Raw genomic sequence first — 19,207 nt, forward strand, 5'->3', positions numbered from 1 at the left:
ACTGATAAATTAAAATGTTCTTTCCCCTTCCCTATGTCAGCAGAAAATCAAACAAGCATAAAATGTAGCAATTCCAATCTTGCTTACTGCCATTGTTCTCAGTCATTGTCATTCATCTCTCTTATTTCCAAAGCCTTTGGTGACAAAATTTATCTGATTTATATACCTTGATTCTGTCCTTCAATTTGAGTCAGAGAAGGGAGAAAATATTTTGATATTTTGAAAAAAGTGAGGAAGGCATGCTTGTGTTGTGAGTGCACAAATGAGAACATGGCCAAAGAGATTTTTTTTTTCTACCTCTTTCTGCTTCACCTGCTAGAATCCATGTTGTCTTCCATTCAACTGTCAGTTCTTATCCTCTAAATCCATATTCTACTGTACCTCACTGAACCTTCATGGTTAGATTTGAGGTCCTCGTGCCTTTTGATTTTTTTTTTGTATTTTCAATCTGCTCCTCCCTTTTATGCATTATAATTTAGAGCTTTAAATATGACAAAAAACATTTGAATATATATATTTAGAGATGTATGTCAAAATATAGTACAGATGTAATGAAAGGTTTCTAAATAACTTCCTGTAACGAACAGGATTTCTGAGTTGTTATTGTTTTGCTACAGTTATGATAAAGCAAAGGATTAAATTCTTTCTTCAGCTTCTGAAAATGCCTTTTCTATATCCCTACAGATTATATTTACATTTTTAAAAGTCTATAGATTAATTGAATTTATACATTTGATGTTATGTGTGGTTAATGCCTTAAGCTCTTATGGTGAATGCAGACAGTTTTTGCTATTTTTGGGCTGTAGAAACACATTCCTTTTTTTCTCTAAATTTAGTATTATGCATATTTGGAAAAAAGCCCAGATATCTAGATATTTTATCCATGCTAAATCTAAAATGCTTTACCATATATGCTCCTAGCTATCTTATTTATAGATTGCAAATTTTAATAAACAAAAGATCTGATGCCATGTATTAATAGCCTTACTATTGATTTAATAGTTCAACTATAAACATTAATTAAATATTACATACTTCAAATCAGATAAATAGATTGGGTTTTCTTTAGAACTACAAGTGATGTTGCCGTAGATCAACAAGATACTCAGATTTCAAAAATTGAATAAGAATAGTACAATTAAATCTGAACATTAACAGTATACTGCCATGGCTGTTTCTGTGCTGATAGGTCTTTAGTTTTAGTCATCTGTAAAATGAGAATGTTGACATTTTGCCTTTGATCAAATCTATTCTGCAATTTTGAAAATTGTCTGTGGGAATATGTAACTCAGATTTAATTTTGTATTTTTAAAAAATTAGTGAGATATAAAGAGAGGGAGGGATTTATTATTTTTTACTTGCCAAGAGTCCCCCTGTGAGGGAAATGTGTTTAATTTCAATAATGTGATAACTAACTAAATAAATACATTTAAACTATTTGCAAGAACCCTTAGTAGCAACTGCTCTGCCTGTTGAGATTTCTGTTCAAAGTAAACTTTCATTATTTTGACTTTATAATTACAAAATGTCTTCCCCTTCCTACTATTCAAATTTCCATTGGTCCAGAATTATTGCTACGTCTAACCATTATGATTTGTAAACAGTGATTTATGGATTAGAACTGAGCCAATTGTGTTTTATGATGAAATAAACTAGTGGTGTTGTGAACTTAAGGTTACCAGTTTCAGGCTGCAAAAATCTGGATGGCCACAAGATAGTCTCACAAGATTATCTCTTTGTTGCTACCTGGTGGTCATCCTGATATTTGCAGCTCAAATCATCTGCTCTGATTTGTAGAAGCCTTCCAGCCTCTGAAGCAAAAGACCTGGACAGCTAAGGTCTGCTATGTTCTTGTGCTGCTTTCCATGCAGTAGCACAGAGAAGATCATCTATCTGTATCTGTTTGCCGTGTGAAAATGCATTTTCAAATATGCAGGGAAAGCAGGCCAGTTCTACAGTTGTACAGCCTTATGTTATCTTTGTAGAATCCACAGAGATGTACTCACAGCATGCACATTCTGTTGGTGGCGGTGACAGCAGCAGCAGCACGACCACCACCACCACCATACCAATCTGTAGGACTTCAGAGGAAGAAAAGAAAGTCACAGTCATTAAAGCACCACATTATGCAGGAATTGGGCCAGTTGATGAATCAGGAATTCCAACGGCAATTAGAACGGTAGGAAATGTGTGTGTGTGTGTGCGTGCGTGTGCACTTCATACAATGAATGTCTTGTTGATGATGGCTTTTTCACATTCTTCTTGGCTTTATATAACATGAAGTGAAATATGCACAATCAGAGTCACTGGGGGGGTGGGAAAGAGACAGGTATACCAGAAAAGCCCTGTTTTAATTTATTTGCATCTCCACTACACCATTGTTAGAAAAAAAATTTGTTTGCTCCATTTTTCCAACCTCTTTTAAAACTTGTTCAACTTGTTCAAAGTTTGGCATTTACTGCCACTTTTATCAAGATGCTCTTACATATCCTGTCACCCCTTGCGTTTATGAGTGAAGAGAAATCAAATGAATGAAAGAATGTAAACAACCTCCTGCTAAACAGTCTCTGACTTAGCTGCAGCGCTGGGAAGCACGGAACGGAACTGGACTCTCTCCTTTGCTGACATGGAATGAAGCAGAGAGGAAAATACATTTTCAGGTCAATGTTGAACACTTGCCACTAGTCAGTGCTTGAGTGCTTCTAGGATGCCACAGTGAAGTGTTTTGTTTTTAGTTAGGCTGAAGCATTTTTTCCACACTGCTGCTCCAGCAACCCTTTTCGTCTGGGACAGGCAGCAGCAGTAGCTGCTGCAACTGGTAGAAGGAACAGTTTGCCAATCTTCTCAACGAAAGGGATAAAAGAACAAGGAGGAGCAGGAATGAAAGCAGCAAAGCCTTTCAGATTTCAGGTGACTCTTTGAACGACAGCCGCGCTACGAAAGCAGTGGGAGTAGCTTGTCTACCAATGGTTCCAGTAGAGATTAAGTTGGGGGCGGGCAAAAGGGAGGAGGGAATGGATGGAGAAGTTTTGATCAGGTAAGATATGTTTTAAAAACAGAAAATGGTGGGAATTAAATCCTTGCTTCTCTTAAGTATGATTTCTTTAAGGATATATAAGAGATCATTGTGATTTTTTGAAGCTACAGTTTGATTATATAGAATGGTTATTTGTATTGACATATGAATTAAATTATTCCAATTGGTATCTAATGGACTTGACACATAGCTAGCTATATATTAAAATCTTTCAAATCAAATTGTCTTGGTTATCTAACGTTTGTAATAATATCTCATTTTGGTTGGCATTTTGAAAAACATTGTGCCCGTTGTTTAGATGTTTTATGATGTTCTCTTCAATTCTATGTAAATTTGTTCAGAAGTCACTCTTCTAGATTTTGTGAGGTTATTCTTGGAGAAATGTGCTTGGAAGTAGATTTTTTATATCTCAGTATAACTGCAGATGAGAACTCCTAAAGCATTATACCTCATGCACAATTTTGATCTGTTTACATTTTTTAAAAAATGAATACACATAAATTCACCTTAAAATGGATAAAGTGAATATGCAATACCAGAGTGTTTCAGTTGCAGTAGATAATTTATATTTATTTGCAACTATGTCACTTAACTTAAACAAAGTTTAATGTATTTATCATTTTAAAATGTATCTTAGATAAATATAGTGCAAGTTCAGCTTGGTAGAAAAAGGTGGATTGATAAAATGTATGAATAAATAGCTAAACTAATGGATAACTGCTGCAATCTAAACGAATCTGGAAGTTGTTCCAATGCGCTCAAAAATAGAAAAAAATCATTTTAAAATAAAATGTGTTTTCTGTTCTATGTGTCCCTTTCATTAAATATGTATGCAGTATTCTGTTCAAGTTCAGTTATGATAAACAACCTCCTCTGCTGGGAAATTAATATACTTTTTATCATTCTTATAGTGTACTTCGATGACAAAGAGTTCTTTGCTATTTTAAAAGTAACTTTGACAGCGGCCCTTAATTGATGTGGACGTTGTTTTTGCTAATTGCCACAATGACTATACCTTCCAGCTAACCAGGATTTACCTATAGCCTTTCTTCATTCATTCCAAGAATCTCAGATTCCAGGTTTGGTATAAAAGAAAATTATATCTGAAGATGCTTAGGGTATTGGTATCTGGCACTGAAATAGCTTCATGATTTCTCCAACTTCATGTGACTTATTATTACTAGAAGTACCAGTGATAAGAAAACTTACAAGCCCTAAGTACTAAACAGTTAATTAAGAATTACAGTTATTACATTTGAAATAATGGCATTTGTTTCAATTTCTTATTCATCTACTGATTTTCACAGTTACAGGAGTACCCATGTGTTTTTTGAACTAGAATTAGTGGATAAAAACAAAGCTCGGAGGGTCTCAACAATCTTGGCCTAGACTTTCTAATAATTTGAATGCCTAAAGTAATTTATCTGTTCATTTCATGTGGACAAACATAGTATGGTGCACTTCATAATCATGCATATTTATTGTTTGGTATCTTTGCCCAAAGGCAGAACACTAAATGAAAAGAAACCACATTTTAAGCATGTTGATTACTGCAATAAATTATGAAATTAAAAGTTTTGGCTTCATCAAGTAAAAGTTAGCTGCAAGAAAGGGAAGTTTTAGTACTGTAGCAGAGTTGACTACTGTATATTGTGCCCTTTGCTGAACAAAAGTATCTTTCAGCCAAGACATTTTTGTAAGATGTAATGTCTACCCATTTAGGACTTCTGATCACTTTCCAAGATTTTAAGCAGCCCAGCACCCTATTAGCCTCTGGAGGATGGAAATAAAATATTATAGGTTGAGTAATTTTAGCAGTTATGTTAAATCCTACTTTAAAAATCCAATATAAGAATTGTCTTGTTGACTTGTGAGTAATTGCCCAGTGAAAGTACTACAAAGTATGAGAATATCTATTATATCTTGGAAGCCGTTTTGGAAAATACAGATTCCAACATGCTAGCTATAGAAAATATTGGCCCTTTGAAATTTTCATATATATGGACTTTATATAATTTTATTTCTGTATTTTTGGGATCCAAAACAGTGTAAATATTAAAATATAACCTGAGTACAATATAAGCTACTCTATGTGTATAAAGATATTTTTATTGGAATATAATTTCTAGATTTCTTATTACATAGTAAAAGTGTAGAATTAGATAGTAGAATGTATGAATAAATCATTTCCGATGTAGAAGCTTTTGTAAATAAAAATATTAGAGTGCATTTTCAAAGCACAGTGTCAAATAGTGAGATATATAGAATAGCTAATAGCGAGGTATATAGAACAGATACATGCATGATTTCCATTTAATAAAATTATGTCCTGTATATGTTTCATTATGTTTGATGATTAATCTGTTCCTAGGAAGAGTATAGAGGCATAGGTGTGGCATATGTACATCATATTACAAGATAACGTTGTATCATTTCTGGTGATGCTAGTTATACATGGTTTTGCATTTGTTTACTTGTTTTTATTAATCAAATGATCTATCCAATGAAACTCTGAATTAAACCATCCAATATTTTGGAAGTTACAATTTTTAACCACCATTAACCATCTATTAGCATGTGTTTAAGAGAAGATATGGGTGTGTTTCCAAACACAATATTTTACAAGGTGTGTTTTCTTAAAACTACACTTGCTAGCAGTAGCCTTTTGTTGTTTTGCTCTTGTTTGTTGTAATTTTGCCTTGCCCTGATGAACTTTGAAAGAAAAGCTGATAAACTTTCAAGAAGATTATGGGCATTAAATAATAAGGATATGGATATAGTTTGGTTTCAATACATGCTTTCCGAGAAATGTTTATGTGTGTTTATTAAATTCTAGGCAGGTGTTATTATTGTATTTCTCTTGCACAGAGAAAGCAAAATTATGCAGGCATACAGTCTGCTTGGTAATCAAAGCCTGATAAGTACTTGTTAAGCACCAGCTCCTGTCTTGCAGCAGAACAGGAGAAAACAAGGTGATTATTATTTATTGTTTAGCGTATGGTAATGTACAGATAGCCAGGAGACTACAGCTTCGAAGACAGTAGATGTTTGGCAGCCAAGTTTGAGAGGTATTAGCTGGTGATGTCACTCTTACCTGGGGGACACCCAATGGGGACTCTTCTTTCTCCATGTGGGTTCCCATCAAACGGGTACCTATTTATCTACGCTCATTTTTTACATGCTTTCAAAGTGCTAGGTGGGCAGGAGCTAGAGTGAATGGGGGGAACTCACTTCTCCATGCAGTATGTTGTTCTCAAATCTTGCTTGCTGATCATAAAAGCTCCATTCTAACTACAGAGCCACCACGTCCCTTGCAGATGAGAAGATGTCTTTCTGGGAGTATGTCTTTCTCTAGCGTTATGATAGGCCTTTCCACTTCCAAAATCCTGCCTGGGAATTTCCCCGCTGAGAAAGCACATTAGAAAGGAGCTGGATAAGAAATGATGGGCCAATCCTTTGTATTACTTTTGTATCCATAATTTTAAAGAACTGGCTGTGTGAAAAATAATTGTGATGACCCAGGGCTGGGCATGAAAGCAATACAGCCAGAGTGAAGCTTAACTCCCTCTTATTGATCCAATTTTCCCCCCAAAATTCCCACAGTTCACTGTAAATCCAAGAGCAATGCTCCAAGCACACACACGCACCTCCACTAGTTCCTGGCTACTCTGAGTCCAGAGGAGCAGCCAGTTCTCAGAGCAGACAAAGTTCTGGAAACTTGGTTCCAGAGAGTCTTCATTGCACAAAGGGGGCTGTAGCACAACCCAAAGCAGAGCTGTGTCGCTGATTACTTGCCCACAGCCAGGCTAGGCAAACCAAGGCAAGTCGAAGCCAGGCAAAACAAGGTTTGGCAAAGTTGGTAACTGCAAGTGTGGCTGGAAAAAGGCAATGTTTGTTCCCAACACATCTCTTTAAATCTTATTCCCCAGGTGAGCTTTGTGATGAAGGGTGGGGCATTCTCCTCCCAAGTCGTCTGTTTGCCCTGCGCTTGTCCTGCCTCCTCTCCATTCTCCATGCTTGAGGGTCGGGTGGGGGAGACAATTGTTCTTCTCTGGAGCACTGGCGCTCCTCTGCTCCATTGCTTACTCTTTCCTTCTCCTCCTCTCTTGGTCATCTTGTGCCCTCTCTCCAACCCTGGCAACACTTCCAAGCATCAAGGGACCTGCCTCATCCTGCTCCTCTGGTTGTTCTTCCAGGGCCAGCAAGGCCACACCATCCTCCTCCGTCAGCACCGGCTTCATCTCCTCCTTCTTCTCGGACCCAGGCTGCAACAGGGCCATGACACTAATGTCCATTTAGAAAATATGAAAAATCCATGTGTATTATTGCCAGTTATGTACTCTGTTTAGGAGAAAATTAGGTGTTACTTAAACTCTAGTGTTGAGACCATCTGCAGCAATAATATGCTTTCCTTACTATAAGTTTTAAAAAGCAGTATTGCTGGCACTGTCTCTGAATTTATGTTCTCTGCCACTTCTCTGTTTCTTTTCATATTGGACTAAAAACAGTTTTTATCTATATTGCATTTAATAGAATAAAATCAGGTTTTATATATACAGGTAGACTTGCAACAGTTATAGTTACAACAGTTCATTTACAACATCACTGAAAAAAGTGACTTGTGACCATTTTTCACATTGATGACCGTTGCAGCATCGCCAAGGTCATGTGATTTACATTCGGATGCTTGACAACTGGTTCATATTTATGATGGCTGCAGTGTCCCCAGGTCACGTGATCCACTTTTGCGACCTTCTGACAAGCAAAATCGATGGGGAAGGCAGAGTCATTTTACAACCTTGTTACTAATTTACCAACTGCAGTGATTCACTTAACAAACATGGCAAGAAAAATCGTAAAATGGGGCAAAACTCACTTAACAAATGTTTCACTTAGCAGCATAAAGTCTGGGATCAATTGTCATATGTCAAGTACTACCTGTACATGTTTTAATTGTACAATTCAGTCCATTGGCTTCATTGTCAGACTTCTTCTGGATGACCAATCATTTATTTGTGAACAAGTAAACTTGGTCTATCTAGATTTTTTTAAATGTAAGTAATGTTGAAATATTATAGCTAACTTTTCTGGTTTTGTTTTGTTTTTTTAAACATGGGCTTTTGACCAATGAAAATTAGGCTCCTACTTTGACAAAAGATTACTTTATTATAGACTGTTACCAGGCAAAGAAGAAAAACTCTAGTGAGAATAAAATGCTTCTGTTAATGGTACCATTTCAGTTTAATCATCAGCATTCAATGTCACATATATATATTGCGTTATACTCTCAAATAGTACCTGTTCTTTTTCTTTGTATTACCACTCTCTGATAGTATAACAGTAGCATCTAGTCTTTTATCACAAAAAATATGCCTAATGGTTGAATGTAGTAGAATGCAACTCAATTGCATGCATCAGTGAATAAGATTAACTGCTAATGATAGTAATGGTCTTCAGATTAATGGAATCTGAAGATGGATATTGACATCTTATTTATTTTATCTGACCAGAATCCTTTCCTACCATATTTTTATTTTGTGTATAATCAGTATATTGCATCATTTTAACTCAAAACTAAGCAAAACATGCCAACTATTTAGGGGGACTTGTTAAGAGGCTAAATTAACCACTTTGCTAATGCTTTATTAATCACCCATTCATCTTATGTCTGGACTACTATAATATGCTCTATATGGGACTGCCCTTGAAGAATATTTGGAAGCTTCAATTAATTCAGAATGAAGCCCGAGTACTTTTACACAATTCTAAACTTGCATATGTGTCACCTATTCTGTGGGAGCTGCACTGGCTGCCAATCTGCTTCTGGCTACAATTCAGGGTGCTATTTGAAGGACCACCTCTCCTCTAAGACATCTACATGGCCCCCCAGGAGAGGAAGGCAGGGCATGTTATACATTCCATCAGTGAGTCTGAGAACCACAAATGGAGATGAAGCCAATAAAGTGGCTGATTTAACTGTGGTTGCTGACATGGTGGTCGAGATATTTTATGGCGAGATATATTATTATATGGTGGATTTTAAAATTTTTGTTAGCTGCCATGAATCACTTACAGTATGTGTGAGTTGGGTAGCTATATAAATTTGTTAAATAAATTGTTTCCTACTTTGTTGGCAGTCTGGCTTTTGTACTGATTATCTGCTAATTGTTTAAAATTTAATTTGTTTTTAGACTGTTGACAGGCCAAAGGATTGGTATAAGACAATGTTTAAGCAAATCCATATGGTTCATAAGCCAGGTATGTATAATTTCTACTTTTTGCTTCCTTTTTTGTAGCCTTTTAACAGATTAGAATTTTTTATAAATGCGTCTTTTATTGTTTATTTATTGATGTGATTCATCCCACCTCAATCCAGATGAATTAGGCTGATTATTATAGGTAATGAAAACATAAAAAAGAAACACTAATACCCAATAATTAATTGTAGTAATAACTACAACCATAAATAACATTTTCCATTTTTATTTGTGTTTGATCCTTTATTTTTATTAGTACTATTTTAATTTCCATTTCTATAGCTGCCTGCTCTTGCATAATTCTGGATGTGTTAGGACATTGAAAAGAGTGTAGAACTAATTGTTCTATAGACTGGATTAATATAGGCACCAATGAACAATAAACAATTCTCAAAGGCCTCTGGAAGAGACAGTTTCTGGAAAACCACTAGAGTTAGGACTATTCTTAGCTTAGGAACAGGCTGTTCCAGAACAGGCAGTTCTCATACCTTTAACTAAGTCCTCTCCAACTGCACAACATAAATGGGAACTCTTAGTAACACTCCTTTGCTGCATGGATTGGACAACGGGAACTATTCTAGAGTCTCTTAGAGACCCAGGCACTATGATATGTTATGTCTGTGTACTACATCTTCAATCCAGTAAGTTTCTTAAACACAGTTCACTATTTTTTCCAGTTAAATAAAAAACCCTACTTAGTGGTCTTTTCAGGAAGAGAGTGAGGGGCTTAATATGAGTGTCCTGAAAAGACCCAATAAAGCAAATTTTCATTCGCATTCCTTGGAATTAGCAAGGCTTGATTCCCATTGTTATTATTTACCAAGGCAACAATCACTTTAGCTTTTTCACTAATGGAAAGAAATTAAAGCTTCTTTCTACATATTCTTTAGAGTTCATTTGTGGCATCTTAATTTGAATTCTGAGTGAGTACAAGTCTAGTGCTATATCACAAGAATAAACTGGAGAATAAACACCACAAATAGTAAACATTTATTAAGGGAGAGAGTTTAAAACGGCCTTGCTGTGCATAAATGGACAGATATTTCACTGCTATAACATTTGTTTTCTTTTTGTAGATGATGACACTGACATGTATAATACTTCATATGCATATAATACTGGTAGGAATTATTCCTTCCTTTCACATGAGTTTTTCTTTTTAGTGCCAGCAACTTCTAACAATATCTAACCCCACTGGACCATACTTTATTCTGCTTCCATAACCGGTTTTATCTATTGAATCTCTAAATATAGTTTTTGTTTCATTAATTTCCATATATCAACAATTAATGGTTCTTTTCATAAATAATCCAATATGTATTATTAATTTTTATTTGTATTGGTTGGACAACTTTTATGTTAGAGTGGAGAACACTTCAATGCAGGATAACATTGTAAGGTAACTCATTAGCGCAGAGTCTGAAATCATAGTATCTGCAACAACTTTTTCATAATATCTTGCATTGAATGTAGCAGCATTGAAGGGTACTGCTTGGTTTCTATGCACAACATAAAGGATGTTCGCAACCCAGAAAGGCATATTATTCTTCCCCACTTTGAAGAAAGAGCATGAGCACTGAAAGGTCTAATTTTCATCAGATTCCAAAAGAAAATCTATATCCTAAGGGAAAAAATGGACCTACCATAAATAGATCCATCCATTTCACTAGCATGAACAATGTGGTAAAAATACATTGGAAAAATTGTGAAAATATTTTAAGTTTCCTATGAATAACAGGAAGCCTACTGGAAATGTGAATGATATTCCTAGATTCAGAATGATGCAACATTTTACCACAGGACATAGCCTATATTTTAAATGTCATTTCAGCTTTAACTTTATGCTGCATGTTGTAAATTTTCATCTAATGTGATATTCCTGGGTAATAATTTTAATTAATAATGATTACTAACAAGGAAGGCTTTATCTTTTAACAATATTAATAAGGCATGGTTTTACAAGCAAATATATAAATGTGCATCCGTTTATGTCCTTTTGAATTTTGAATATTGGTCTGGAGCCAAGCTAACCTTATAGGCCATCATTAATTATTTCATCTGATCTCATAATTCAAACAAGTTTCATTTTTCATCAGTGCATTTGTTTTTTTCTGTTCTTTGTTCTTAACAAACTATCTCTAAACTATCAGAGAGAAAGGGGGAAAGATTAGACACAATAGCATATATTCTTGCTCGCCTATAGTTCCACTTGCTTTACAAGTTTAATCCTGATTCAATAAGAGAGATCTCTGTGTGGAAAAATACTGCACAAATGTCTTTCCAGTCAAATCATAGAGATTCAGTATGATACAGAAGGGCAATTTTATCCCCAGCAACAGGGTATGCATGTATTAATACTCTTGATCTTCATAGTTGTGATGCTCAAGAGAGGTCACTATGAGTTATAAACCACCTATTTCAGAGATGATGAAAAATATAGACAACCTTATTCTTCCATTAAATGAACAATCAACATTATCTGGGAGAGTCACATTTTATACCAAAATGGCAGAGAGATCTGAATTAAGACCACTAGATTCCATCCAAAACTAGTATTGGTTACTAGGGACGGTGGGAAGGCTCCTTTTACTCAATTCATATTTGAATGGACAATGTGTGCATGTGTGTGTGTGTGTTTATTAGGTTGAATCAATTCACTTCAGGATGAAGCCCTCTTCATTAAAAGTTATGGGCCACAAGTGGTCCTGTAAGAGTTGCTAGGCAGATGTCATTCATGTAGTCAGTCTAAAGCTGAGAAAGAGAGTGACTGACCCAAATTCTCCCACTCAACTTCCATGCATAAGACAGAACTACATTTCCCCATTCCTTAACTCTACACCACACTGCTGTGTGTTTGTCTATGTCTGCATTTGTCTTTCTCTATCTGTCTAGAACTAATATTTAGATCCTTTATGATTTTGCTTTGTCTTTGACTAGGAAACTTCAGTCCATCACTTTCTGCTCAAGCACATCCTGTTGCAAAGACTCAGACATACAGGCCACTGACAAAAAGTACTTCTGACAATGGCACTGAAGCCTTTAAAGTTTCTTCACCTCCACCACCTCCAGTACCACCTGTTCGTCCTTGGCAAAGATCTGCCCCAGAAAAGTAAGCTATGTATTACTTTGCAGCAATTAATCCAGAAGTGGAAAATTTAATACTAGCATGAGAGCCAATATGTCAATGTTATGTTTTGTATTCAGGGATACAACATGACTTTTCATGGAAGCACTTGATTGGTTGGTTGGTTCGTTGGTTGTTGGTTGGTTGGTTGTCTGTCTGATTGACTGACTGACTGACTTTTTTATATATTGCCAATTTCCAGTGCAATCATCGTGCATATACATCATAAGATAACTCATTAGAGCAGAGTCTGAAATCATGGTATGTGCAACAACTTTTCTTCTGCTACTTCATTTCCCAGAGCAACTCAAGATTTGCAATGAGAGGCTACTTGCAAATAATTGGACTGGCATCCTTGTCATCTTTATATTCCAGAGTTAAATTAAAGATTAAATTAAAGTTGTCTAAGAAGGCTATAGAAATCCCCATCTCCTGCTGGAATCCATTTGGATCCAGAAGACATCAGAGCACACAAATGTAATGGGCCTTTCCACCTGCATGATCAGGATCTGACTGTCAGCAAAAAAAAAAAGAAATATGTCTTCCATTCATGATGCAATTCAATCATGATAGATCATGAAAGATCAATCAATTTCATGATCAATCATGAAGGAAGGGTAGTTGTAATGGGTGACCTATATTCATTGAGCCACAGATCAGTCAGAACATCCCCATGATTGCCATGGAGGTCAGGAAGGCCAGGAACTCCTGAACTCTACTCAGAGCCAAACATAATATAAAGAATTTGAAACCCCCTTATTCTATAACTTGGGGTGGGGGTGCTAATCAGGGCTATTTTAGGAGCCCTGATACCTCCCCAACCCATATGTCAAGCAGCATGTGGATGATATGTAGACACCCTCAGCTTGTCCTTATGGTCCAATTTTACAAACAGATAGCCATTGCCTACTACCACATGTGCAGAATCCCTAGCTACCAGCAATCTTTATTCATCACCACTCCATCTCACACTGTTATTATCATAAACAAAGAATGACTCAAACCTAGATAGACAAATCTTACTCATCCAGCTTTCAGCATTTATTTAGTAAAAGCAGTAGCTTTTTGCCTTTTGATTTTTAAAAATAACATTATTACTTATGTTGATATGGAATGTAATTTTCTGTGTGGCAATCTTACTAATTCCATTCAACATCAGGAGAACTCTATCGTGATGGAAAATTTTGTTCCAGTTTTATTTAAAAAGAGCTGTTAATTTGTTCTTTTAAAACTCTGTGATGCATGCATTGGATGTTAGATCAGTTGTCAATTTATTTTTATTTTTAGAAATGAGTGGGAGCCTCCTGATAGAAAAGTAGATACCCGCAAATTCCGTTCAGAACCAAGAAGCATTTTTGAATATGAACCAGGAAAGTCTTCAATCCTTGAACATGAAAGACCGGTAAGTAAAGTTTATCCATTTTTATGTATAATAAATAATTCTGTAAAACATTTATTCTTTAAATCTTCCATGCTTTTGTTAAGTATAATAAGAAGATGCTTTTAAGAATTACAAGACAAGCATTTTGTTCAAGAGACTTCTTCCAGGAGATTGATAACTATGACGCTGCAGTGTATCTGCTTTGACTCATGGTTGACTACGGCTTGCCTTGATCTCTTGCACTTCTGTGCATCTGATAGATCAGGTGGATTCATTTGCCTTTAAGGTATTTTCTCATATCCAGGGCAAGAAAATGCCCTAAAGACTTATCCACGCAACTTGCTGTTGAGCACGTTTTTTTTGCTTCTTCTCCCAAGTTGTCCATCAGTTTTCACAGATGTCTTCTAGCATCCATAACAGAGCCATTAAAGAAGGTGCCAAGAAGATGGTGGGCACCTGGTCTTGACTCAGGGATCACCAGTAATAAGTAATAAATTACTCCCATTCCAATAATAAATTCCCAATACTGGTTTCATTTCTTAGAGATAACGCTTAACTGAAAGTTTAATATAGAACAAAGAGGCAAAATTATTTTCCTTGGGTTGATACAGTATTTTTATTTTGGGTTGGGGATTTGGTGAAAATAAATACACACATTCATTTTGTTGCATAGACAATAATATTTTCAAGCTTCTAATGGAAATGAGTAGATTTTTTTCACTATCCTTGTAATTTCATCAGCACATATAGCAGTAACATGAGAGTTGTTACACATGTAAATAATTTTTTTGTTCCAAAATCCACAAATGTGATTTTGTTATTACTGATATTTTACATTTTATAGCACAGTGCAAACTAACAGATAATTAAAATTCTGCATTAGGATTTTTGAAAACTAGTTATTAAATTAATGAAAAGCATGTTTAATGAGGCTGCAATCTTACATCTTAATACTTATTGCTAACCATTCCAGTAACCCAAAGAGTATCTTTCACTATGTCTGCTCGCAAGTATTTAATTCATGGAATTAACTACTCTATATTTATAGAAATATACATACAGGCTGTTTGTATTGTGATTGTCACATCTTGATCTAAACAAACTGATTCTAACTCAGTCAGTATGGTTTATGATGTTTAATATGGAAGCAACAATTTTCCTAAATATTTTAATTGTAAGGTTAAATATATATATATATATATATATATATATATATATATATATATATATATATATATATATATATATATATATATATATATATATAGCAGTTTGGAACTGGTTACTTATAAACATGATAAATATAATTCAGAAACCTCTTTATTTTGGTTGGCTTATATATGTTGAAATGGATTATTAGTATTATTATTATTTTATGATGTTACATTGTGATAGTAATGTTTGAAGTTGTATTTTATCATATTACATATGCCATAAATTAGAATAGCCTTCCCTAATTTCATATTCTTCAGATGCTAGCTGAGAGTTATTAACACAAATGGAGAGTGTTAGATCAGGAAAGACTATAGTTTATATATTGGTAACCTTCCTTAAGATATACTGTAGCTATAATGTAGGTTATGCAAAAGTGGAGAACTTTTCATTCAGTGGAGAAGGTATATGTAGCTCTGAGTTGGAATTTTGGATTTTTGGTTTTTCTCCAAGTTTGGTTGTTTCCTCACAGACATTTTCCCCCCACGCTAGATTATCAGTGAAAGGTAGAGTGGTGTACTGGAAAACAGCACCAGTGAAACAATCAGGGAAAGAAAATAATATCCTAATCAAAGAACCATCAAGGAATATCTCCACTAAGATCAATGGTACAAGTCATTACATATAAATAGCTGCTGCCTAGCCTGATAATGAAGTATCTGCAAGAAAACAACCAAGTTCAGAGAACACCAAGAACTCTATATTGATACTATCCAATGATCCTCCCTCTCCTCCTCATTGGCTAATTATAACAGACCAGAATATATAACAAATAGAATATGTCCAAAGCAATGAATCAGGACTTAATCATAGGGAAATGTGTGAGTATTGAGGAAAATACTTCTCCCAATTTTTAGAATTGTTCACTTGGGAGAATATGCAATGGAATCCAGAAAAATTTGAGTTACATACTAGGAACTCTCTCTTCTGTCCTTCCATTGAAGGAAAGTACATTGGTACTACCCACAGATGCAGGCCAGGCCAGTGTTCCTACCCGCCCAGACACTAGTATAGTGAACAATGATTGAGGAATTCTATCCCATCCTTCCATCTCCATATTGTCTAACAGCAGGAAAATGATCTACCTATTAGTGTCCTGAGTGTGTGGCCCCTAGAGCTGGAAGAGTCAAGTATTCTCTTTCCCTTTATCTGCAGTCACCTGCAATATTTTCAGGGATAGTGGGAAATAAGCAGCTATGCACAGATGCAAATCATTCAGGCACACTTATTCAAGATTGAGACTCTGAATCCAGTACTTCTTTAAGTTTAGCAAATCACAAGTTTTGTGCAAGAATGGAAATATTCCCTCATGCCATCACTCTCCAGAACACCTAATTACCACAGTACTGTCTTATGTGTGATTTTTTCCCCCCGTGTAGTATGACTGTGTTACTATTATCCTTCTCTCTTTTGTATTACCTTCTCCTATTGGTATCTTATGGTTATATTATATTGTGTTTGTATGTATACTGACAGCGTATGCACCGAAGACAAATACACCAGAAAGAAAGAAATAGCTATACAAAGAGAGGCTTCCAGCCTTTTTCAGTCACCACACAATGGACATAACTTAAATCTTACAGCAGACCTGCTAAATCACTGAAACTCAGCAATCTGCCAACTTCTAAAGTCTCTTGTGTATTCTGGATTCCATGATGGAGATATGCTGGCATAGGTTGCCATAAAACCTTGGCTCAACACCAGCTTGCTCAATAATAGGCTACCTATAAAAATGGAGTCACTTGGCAAATGGTGGGGTGTCTCAGTTTGTGTAAGTGAGTCAGGGGTGGGATTCAACCGGTGTTACTACTGGTTCGGTGACTGTTTTGCAATTGCAATTACATTTTCTACTTTTCAATATTGAATAAGGTATATTCATTCAATAAAATTACTTAAGTTCATCTTAGCATTAACTTTCTCTGGGTTAATTCTCATGAGCACTTGAGAAACCAAACTTCATTTCCAAAGCCAACTACAGTAATGTTGGATGAGATGAGATTTTGGCATAGGTAATACAACTTTTCTTGGATTTAAATTCACAAACATTTGCATCAGTTTACATTTCAGTGACCTCTGCTTGTGCATCTATTAGTTTTTTGAATCTGGGCTTTGTTTCAGTGGTAGCATCCAAAAAACCTGAACTAATCAGCCATTTTAATGATGTACAGACTTTCTTGGCCTTAGAAATTTGCGGATTTGTTGCCAAGGATTATATTTACAAAATGTTTTATGGGAGTAGGAAGGAGGGTTATTGTTGGCATTCTTGTGGTAGAATTTATGTAATATGAGATAACCTTTTAAAAATGTTTTCAATTGCAAATAGTTCCCAGATGGTGAATAAACAGAATCAGATAATCAATTGGGGTTTCATTCATTTTAAGAAACATTTTATGGTTATTTAGATACAGTAAATATTGCTTCCAGTAAGAAAAGTGAGATATAACCTTGTGTTCTATTGGAAGTTATTATTATAGAGTACTTAGTATTATCCTGCTAATATCAATCCTGGCAATCTGACTCAAAATTACATGGGGAATTGCACACACACATATTCATTTTTCATGAAAGGCATCAAGAGATTGTGAACTTAATCAGAAGAATAACAAAACATCTAGCCAGATATATAACCATTTTCCCTCTGGCTATGATTCCTGCCAAAATATTCTCCCATCACTTCTCTAAATTAGAGGTAATATATGTATATCCTCTAAGTAATTTAACCTTGATTCAGAGATTTTTTTCAATTTTACTCAAATTAAGTTTGGGAATACAGCTATCAAGTATTATTTAATCCAAGCATTTTTCTGTTGTGAAAAGTATGTATATATGTTTTAATGAATTATGATCTTATACAATATTTATCTGTTTCATGGATTGTTTTATTTTTGACAGTTTTTAAATCTGTCAATAAGAATAGTTTGGAATAGGTTCTATCAATGGTTAGAAACATGAGATAGTAGAAGTTGGAATGCGAAATAATAAGGTTAGGTGGACATGGAAATAAATATTATTTTTAATATCAATGTAGGAATGTAAGTATTAGAATGATAGACCATCAGAATATGATGGTCAGAAACTATTGTACAACACTAGCACTGTTGAAGTTAGTACATATGTTATTCTGTTTTTACTTTTGTTTTATGGTAAGTGGAATGCCAGGACAATTACACTGTATTCAATATATTTATATGTAAACAATAAAAATATATCTTTAAAAAGAATAGTTTATTAGTCTCCATTGTATACTTAATGTTAATTTCATTTGCATAAAAAGCTACTTGGTTGTAGCTTTTTTGGCATGTTAATTGTGACACAGCATGAACTGAAAAATTACCGGGGGAAAATGTACAGCTGGTTTTTTTCTGTAATGATCACTTTCTCACTGTTGTTAGCTTCATTTTACATAGCTCAATCAGTTCTGTTCTTTTATTACTCTGTTAATGTAGCAAAATAAAACTCTTTCATACTCCACAGCCAATATTTGAGATAAAAATGCAACTGGTAGCCTCAATCTCTTAATCAGGCACTTTGCCATTAAAATTACTTTTATTTGAAACAGAACAAGAATTATAGGCATTTACATAAATTACAAATATCTGGAGAAGCTAGTATTATCTCCCTTGACTTCTCATAGATTTGCTTCAGTTATATTCTTCTTGAAATTTTTCATCATTTCAAATTCTCCTAGCATTTCATCACCATCTGCAACTTACTGGCCTGCTAATTTTTTCACACATGCATATACACAACCACACTCATATACACACTATACTTACAGATAGTATTGTCTTAATGAAGGGGGAAAATATTTTGATAACGGATCTGGATAAAGTATCTTCTTAGTCTTTGTCCAATATTTCTGTCTTATTTATGATTGCATATAAAGAATATGTACAGCTATATAATGTACATTTCAATTATAGGTAGTCCTATATGTATGAGCATAATTGAGCTCAAAATTTCTGCTGCTAAACAAGAAAGTTGTTAAGTGAATTTTGCCTCATTTTACGAACATTTTTGCCACAGTTAAGCGAATCACTGCAGTTGTTAAGTGAATCATACAGTTATTAAGCGAATAGAGCTTTCCCTATTGACCTTGCTTGTCAGAAGCCAGCTGGGGAGGTTACAAATGGTGATCACATGACTAGTGCAACTATCATAAACATATGTCAGTTGCCAAGTGACTGAATTTTGAT

At 35.0% G+C, this 19,207-nt stretch overlaps 1 protein-coding gene across 20 annotated transcripts in view; it reads left to right on the top strand.

Annotated features, from left to right (window-relative positions):
• SORBS2 (sorbin and SH3 domain containing 2) overlaps window positions 1–19,207 on the top strand; it is a 199,721-nt gene that overhangs the window by 128,851 nt on the left and 51,663 nt on the right. For 15 of the 20 annotated variants that reach the window (XM_087936284.1, XM_087936299.1, XM_087936285.1 and 12 more), the window contains 5 exons: window positions 1,986–2,179; window positions 9,229–9,295; window positions 10,371–10,415; window positions 12,232–12,403; window positions 13,706–13,820. In XM_087936284.1, the coding sequence (XP_087792410.1) occupies window positions 1,986–2,179; window positions 9,229–9,295; window positions 10,371–10,415; window positions 12,232–12,403; window positions 13,706–13,820 (593 nt within the window). The remainder of the gene's footprint in view (window positions 1–1,985; window positions 2,180–9,228; window positions 9,296–10,370; window positions 10,416–12,231; window positions 12,404–13,705; window positions 13,821–19,207) is intronic. The other 5 variants (XM_087936292.1, XM_087936295.1, XM_026697908.2 and 2 more) reach the window with 2 other exon arrangements.

This window comes from Pseudonaja textilis, chromosome 6 (assembly GCF_049901715.1).
Source record: "Pseudonaja textilis isolate UNSWEBS1 chromosome 6, rPseTex1.2, whole genome shotgun sequence".
NCBI classification, from domain to species: domain Eukaryota; kingdom Metazoa; phylum Chordata; class Lepidosauria; order Squamata; family Elapidae; genus Pseudonaja; species Pseudonaja textilis.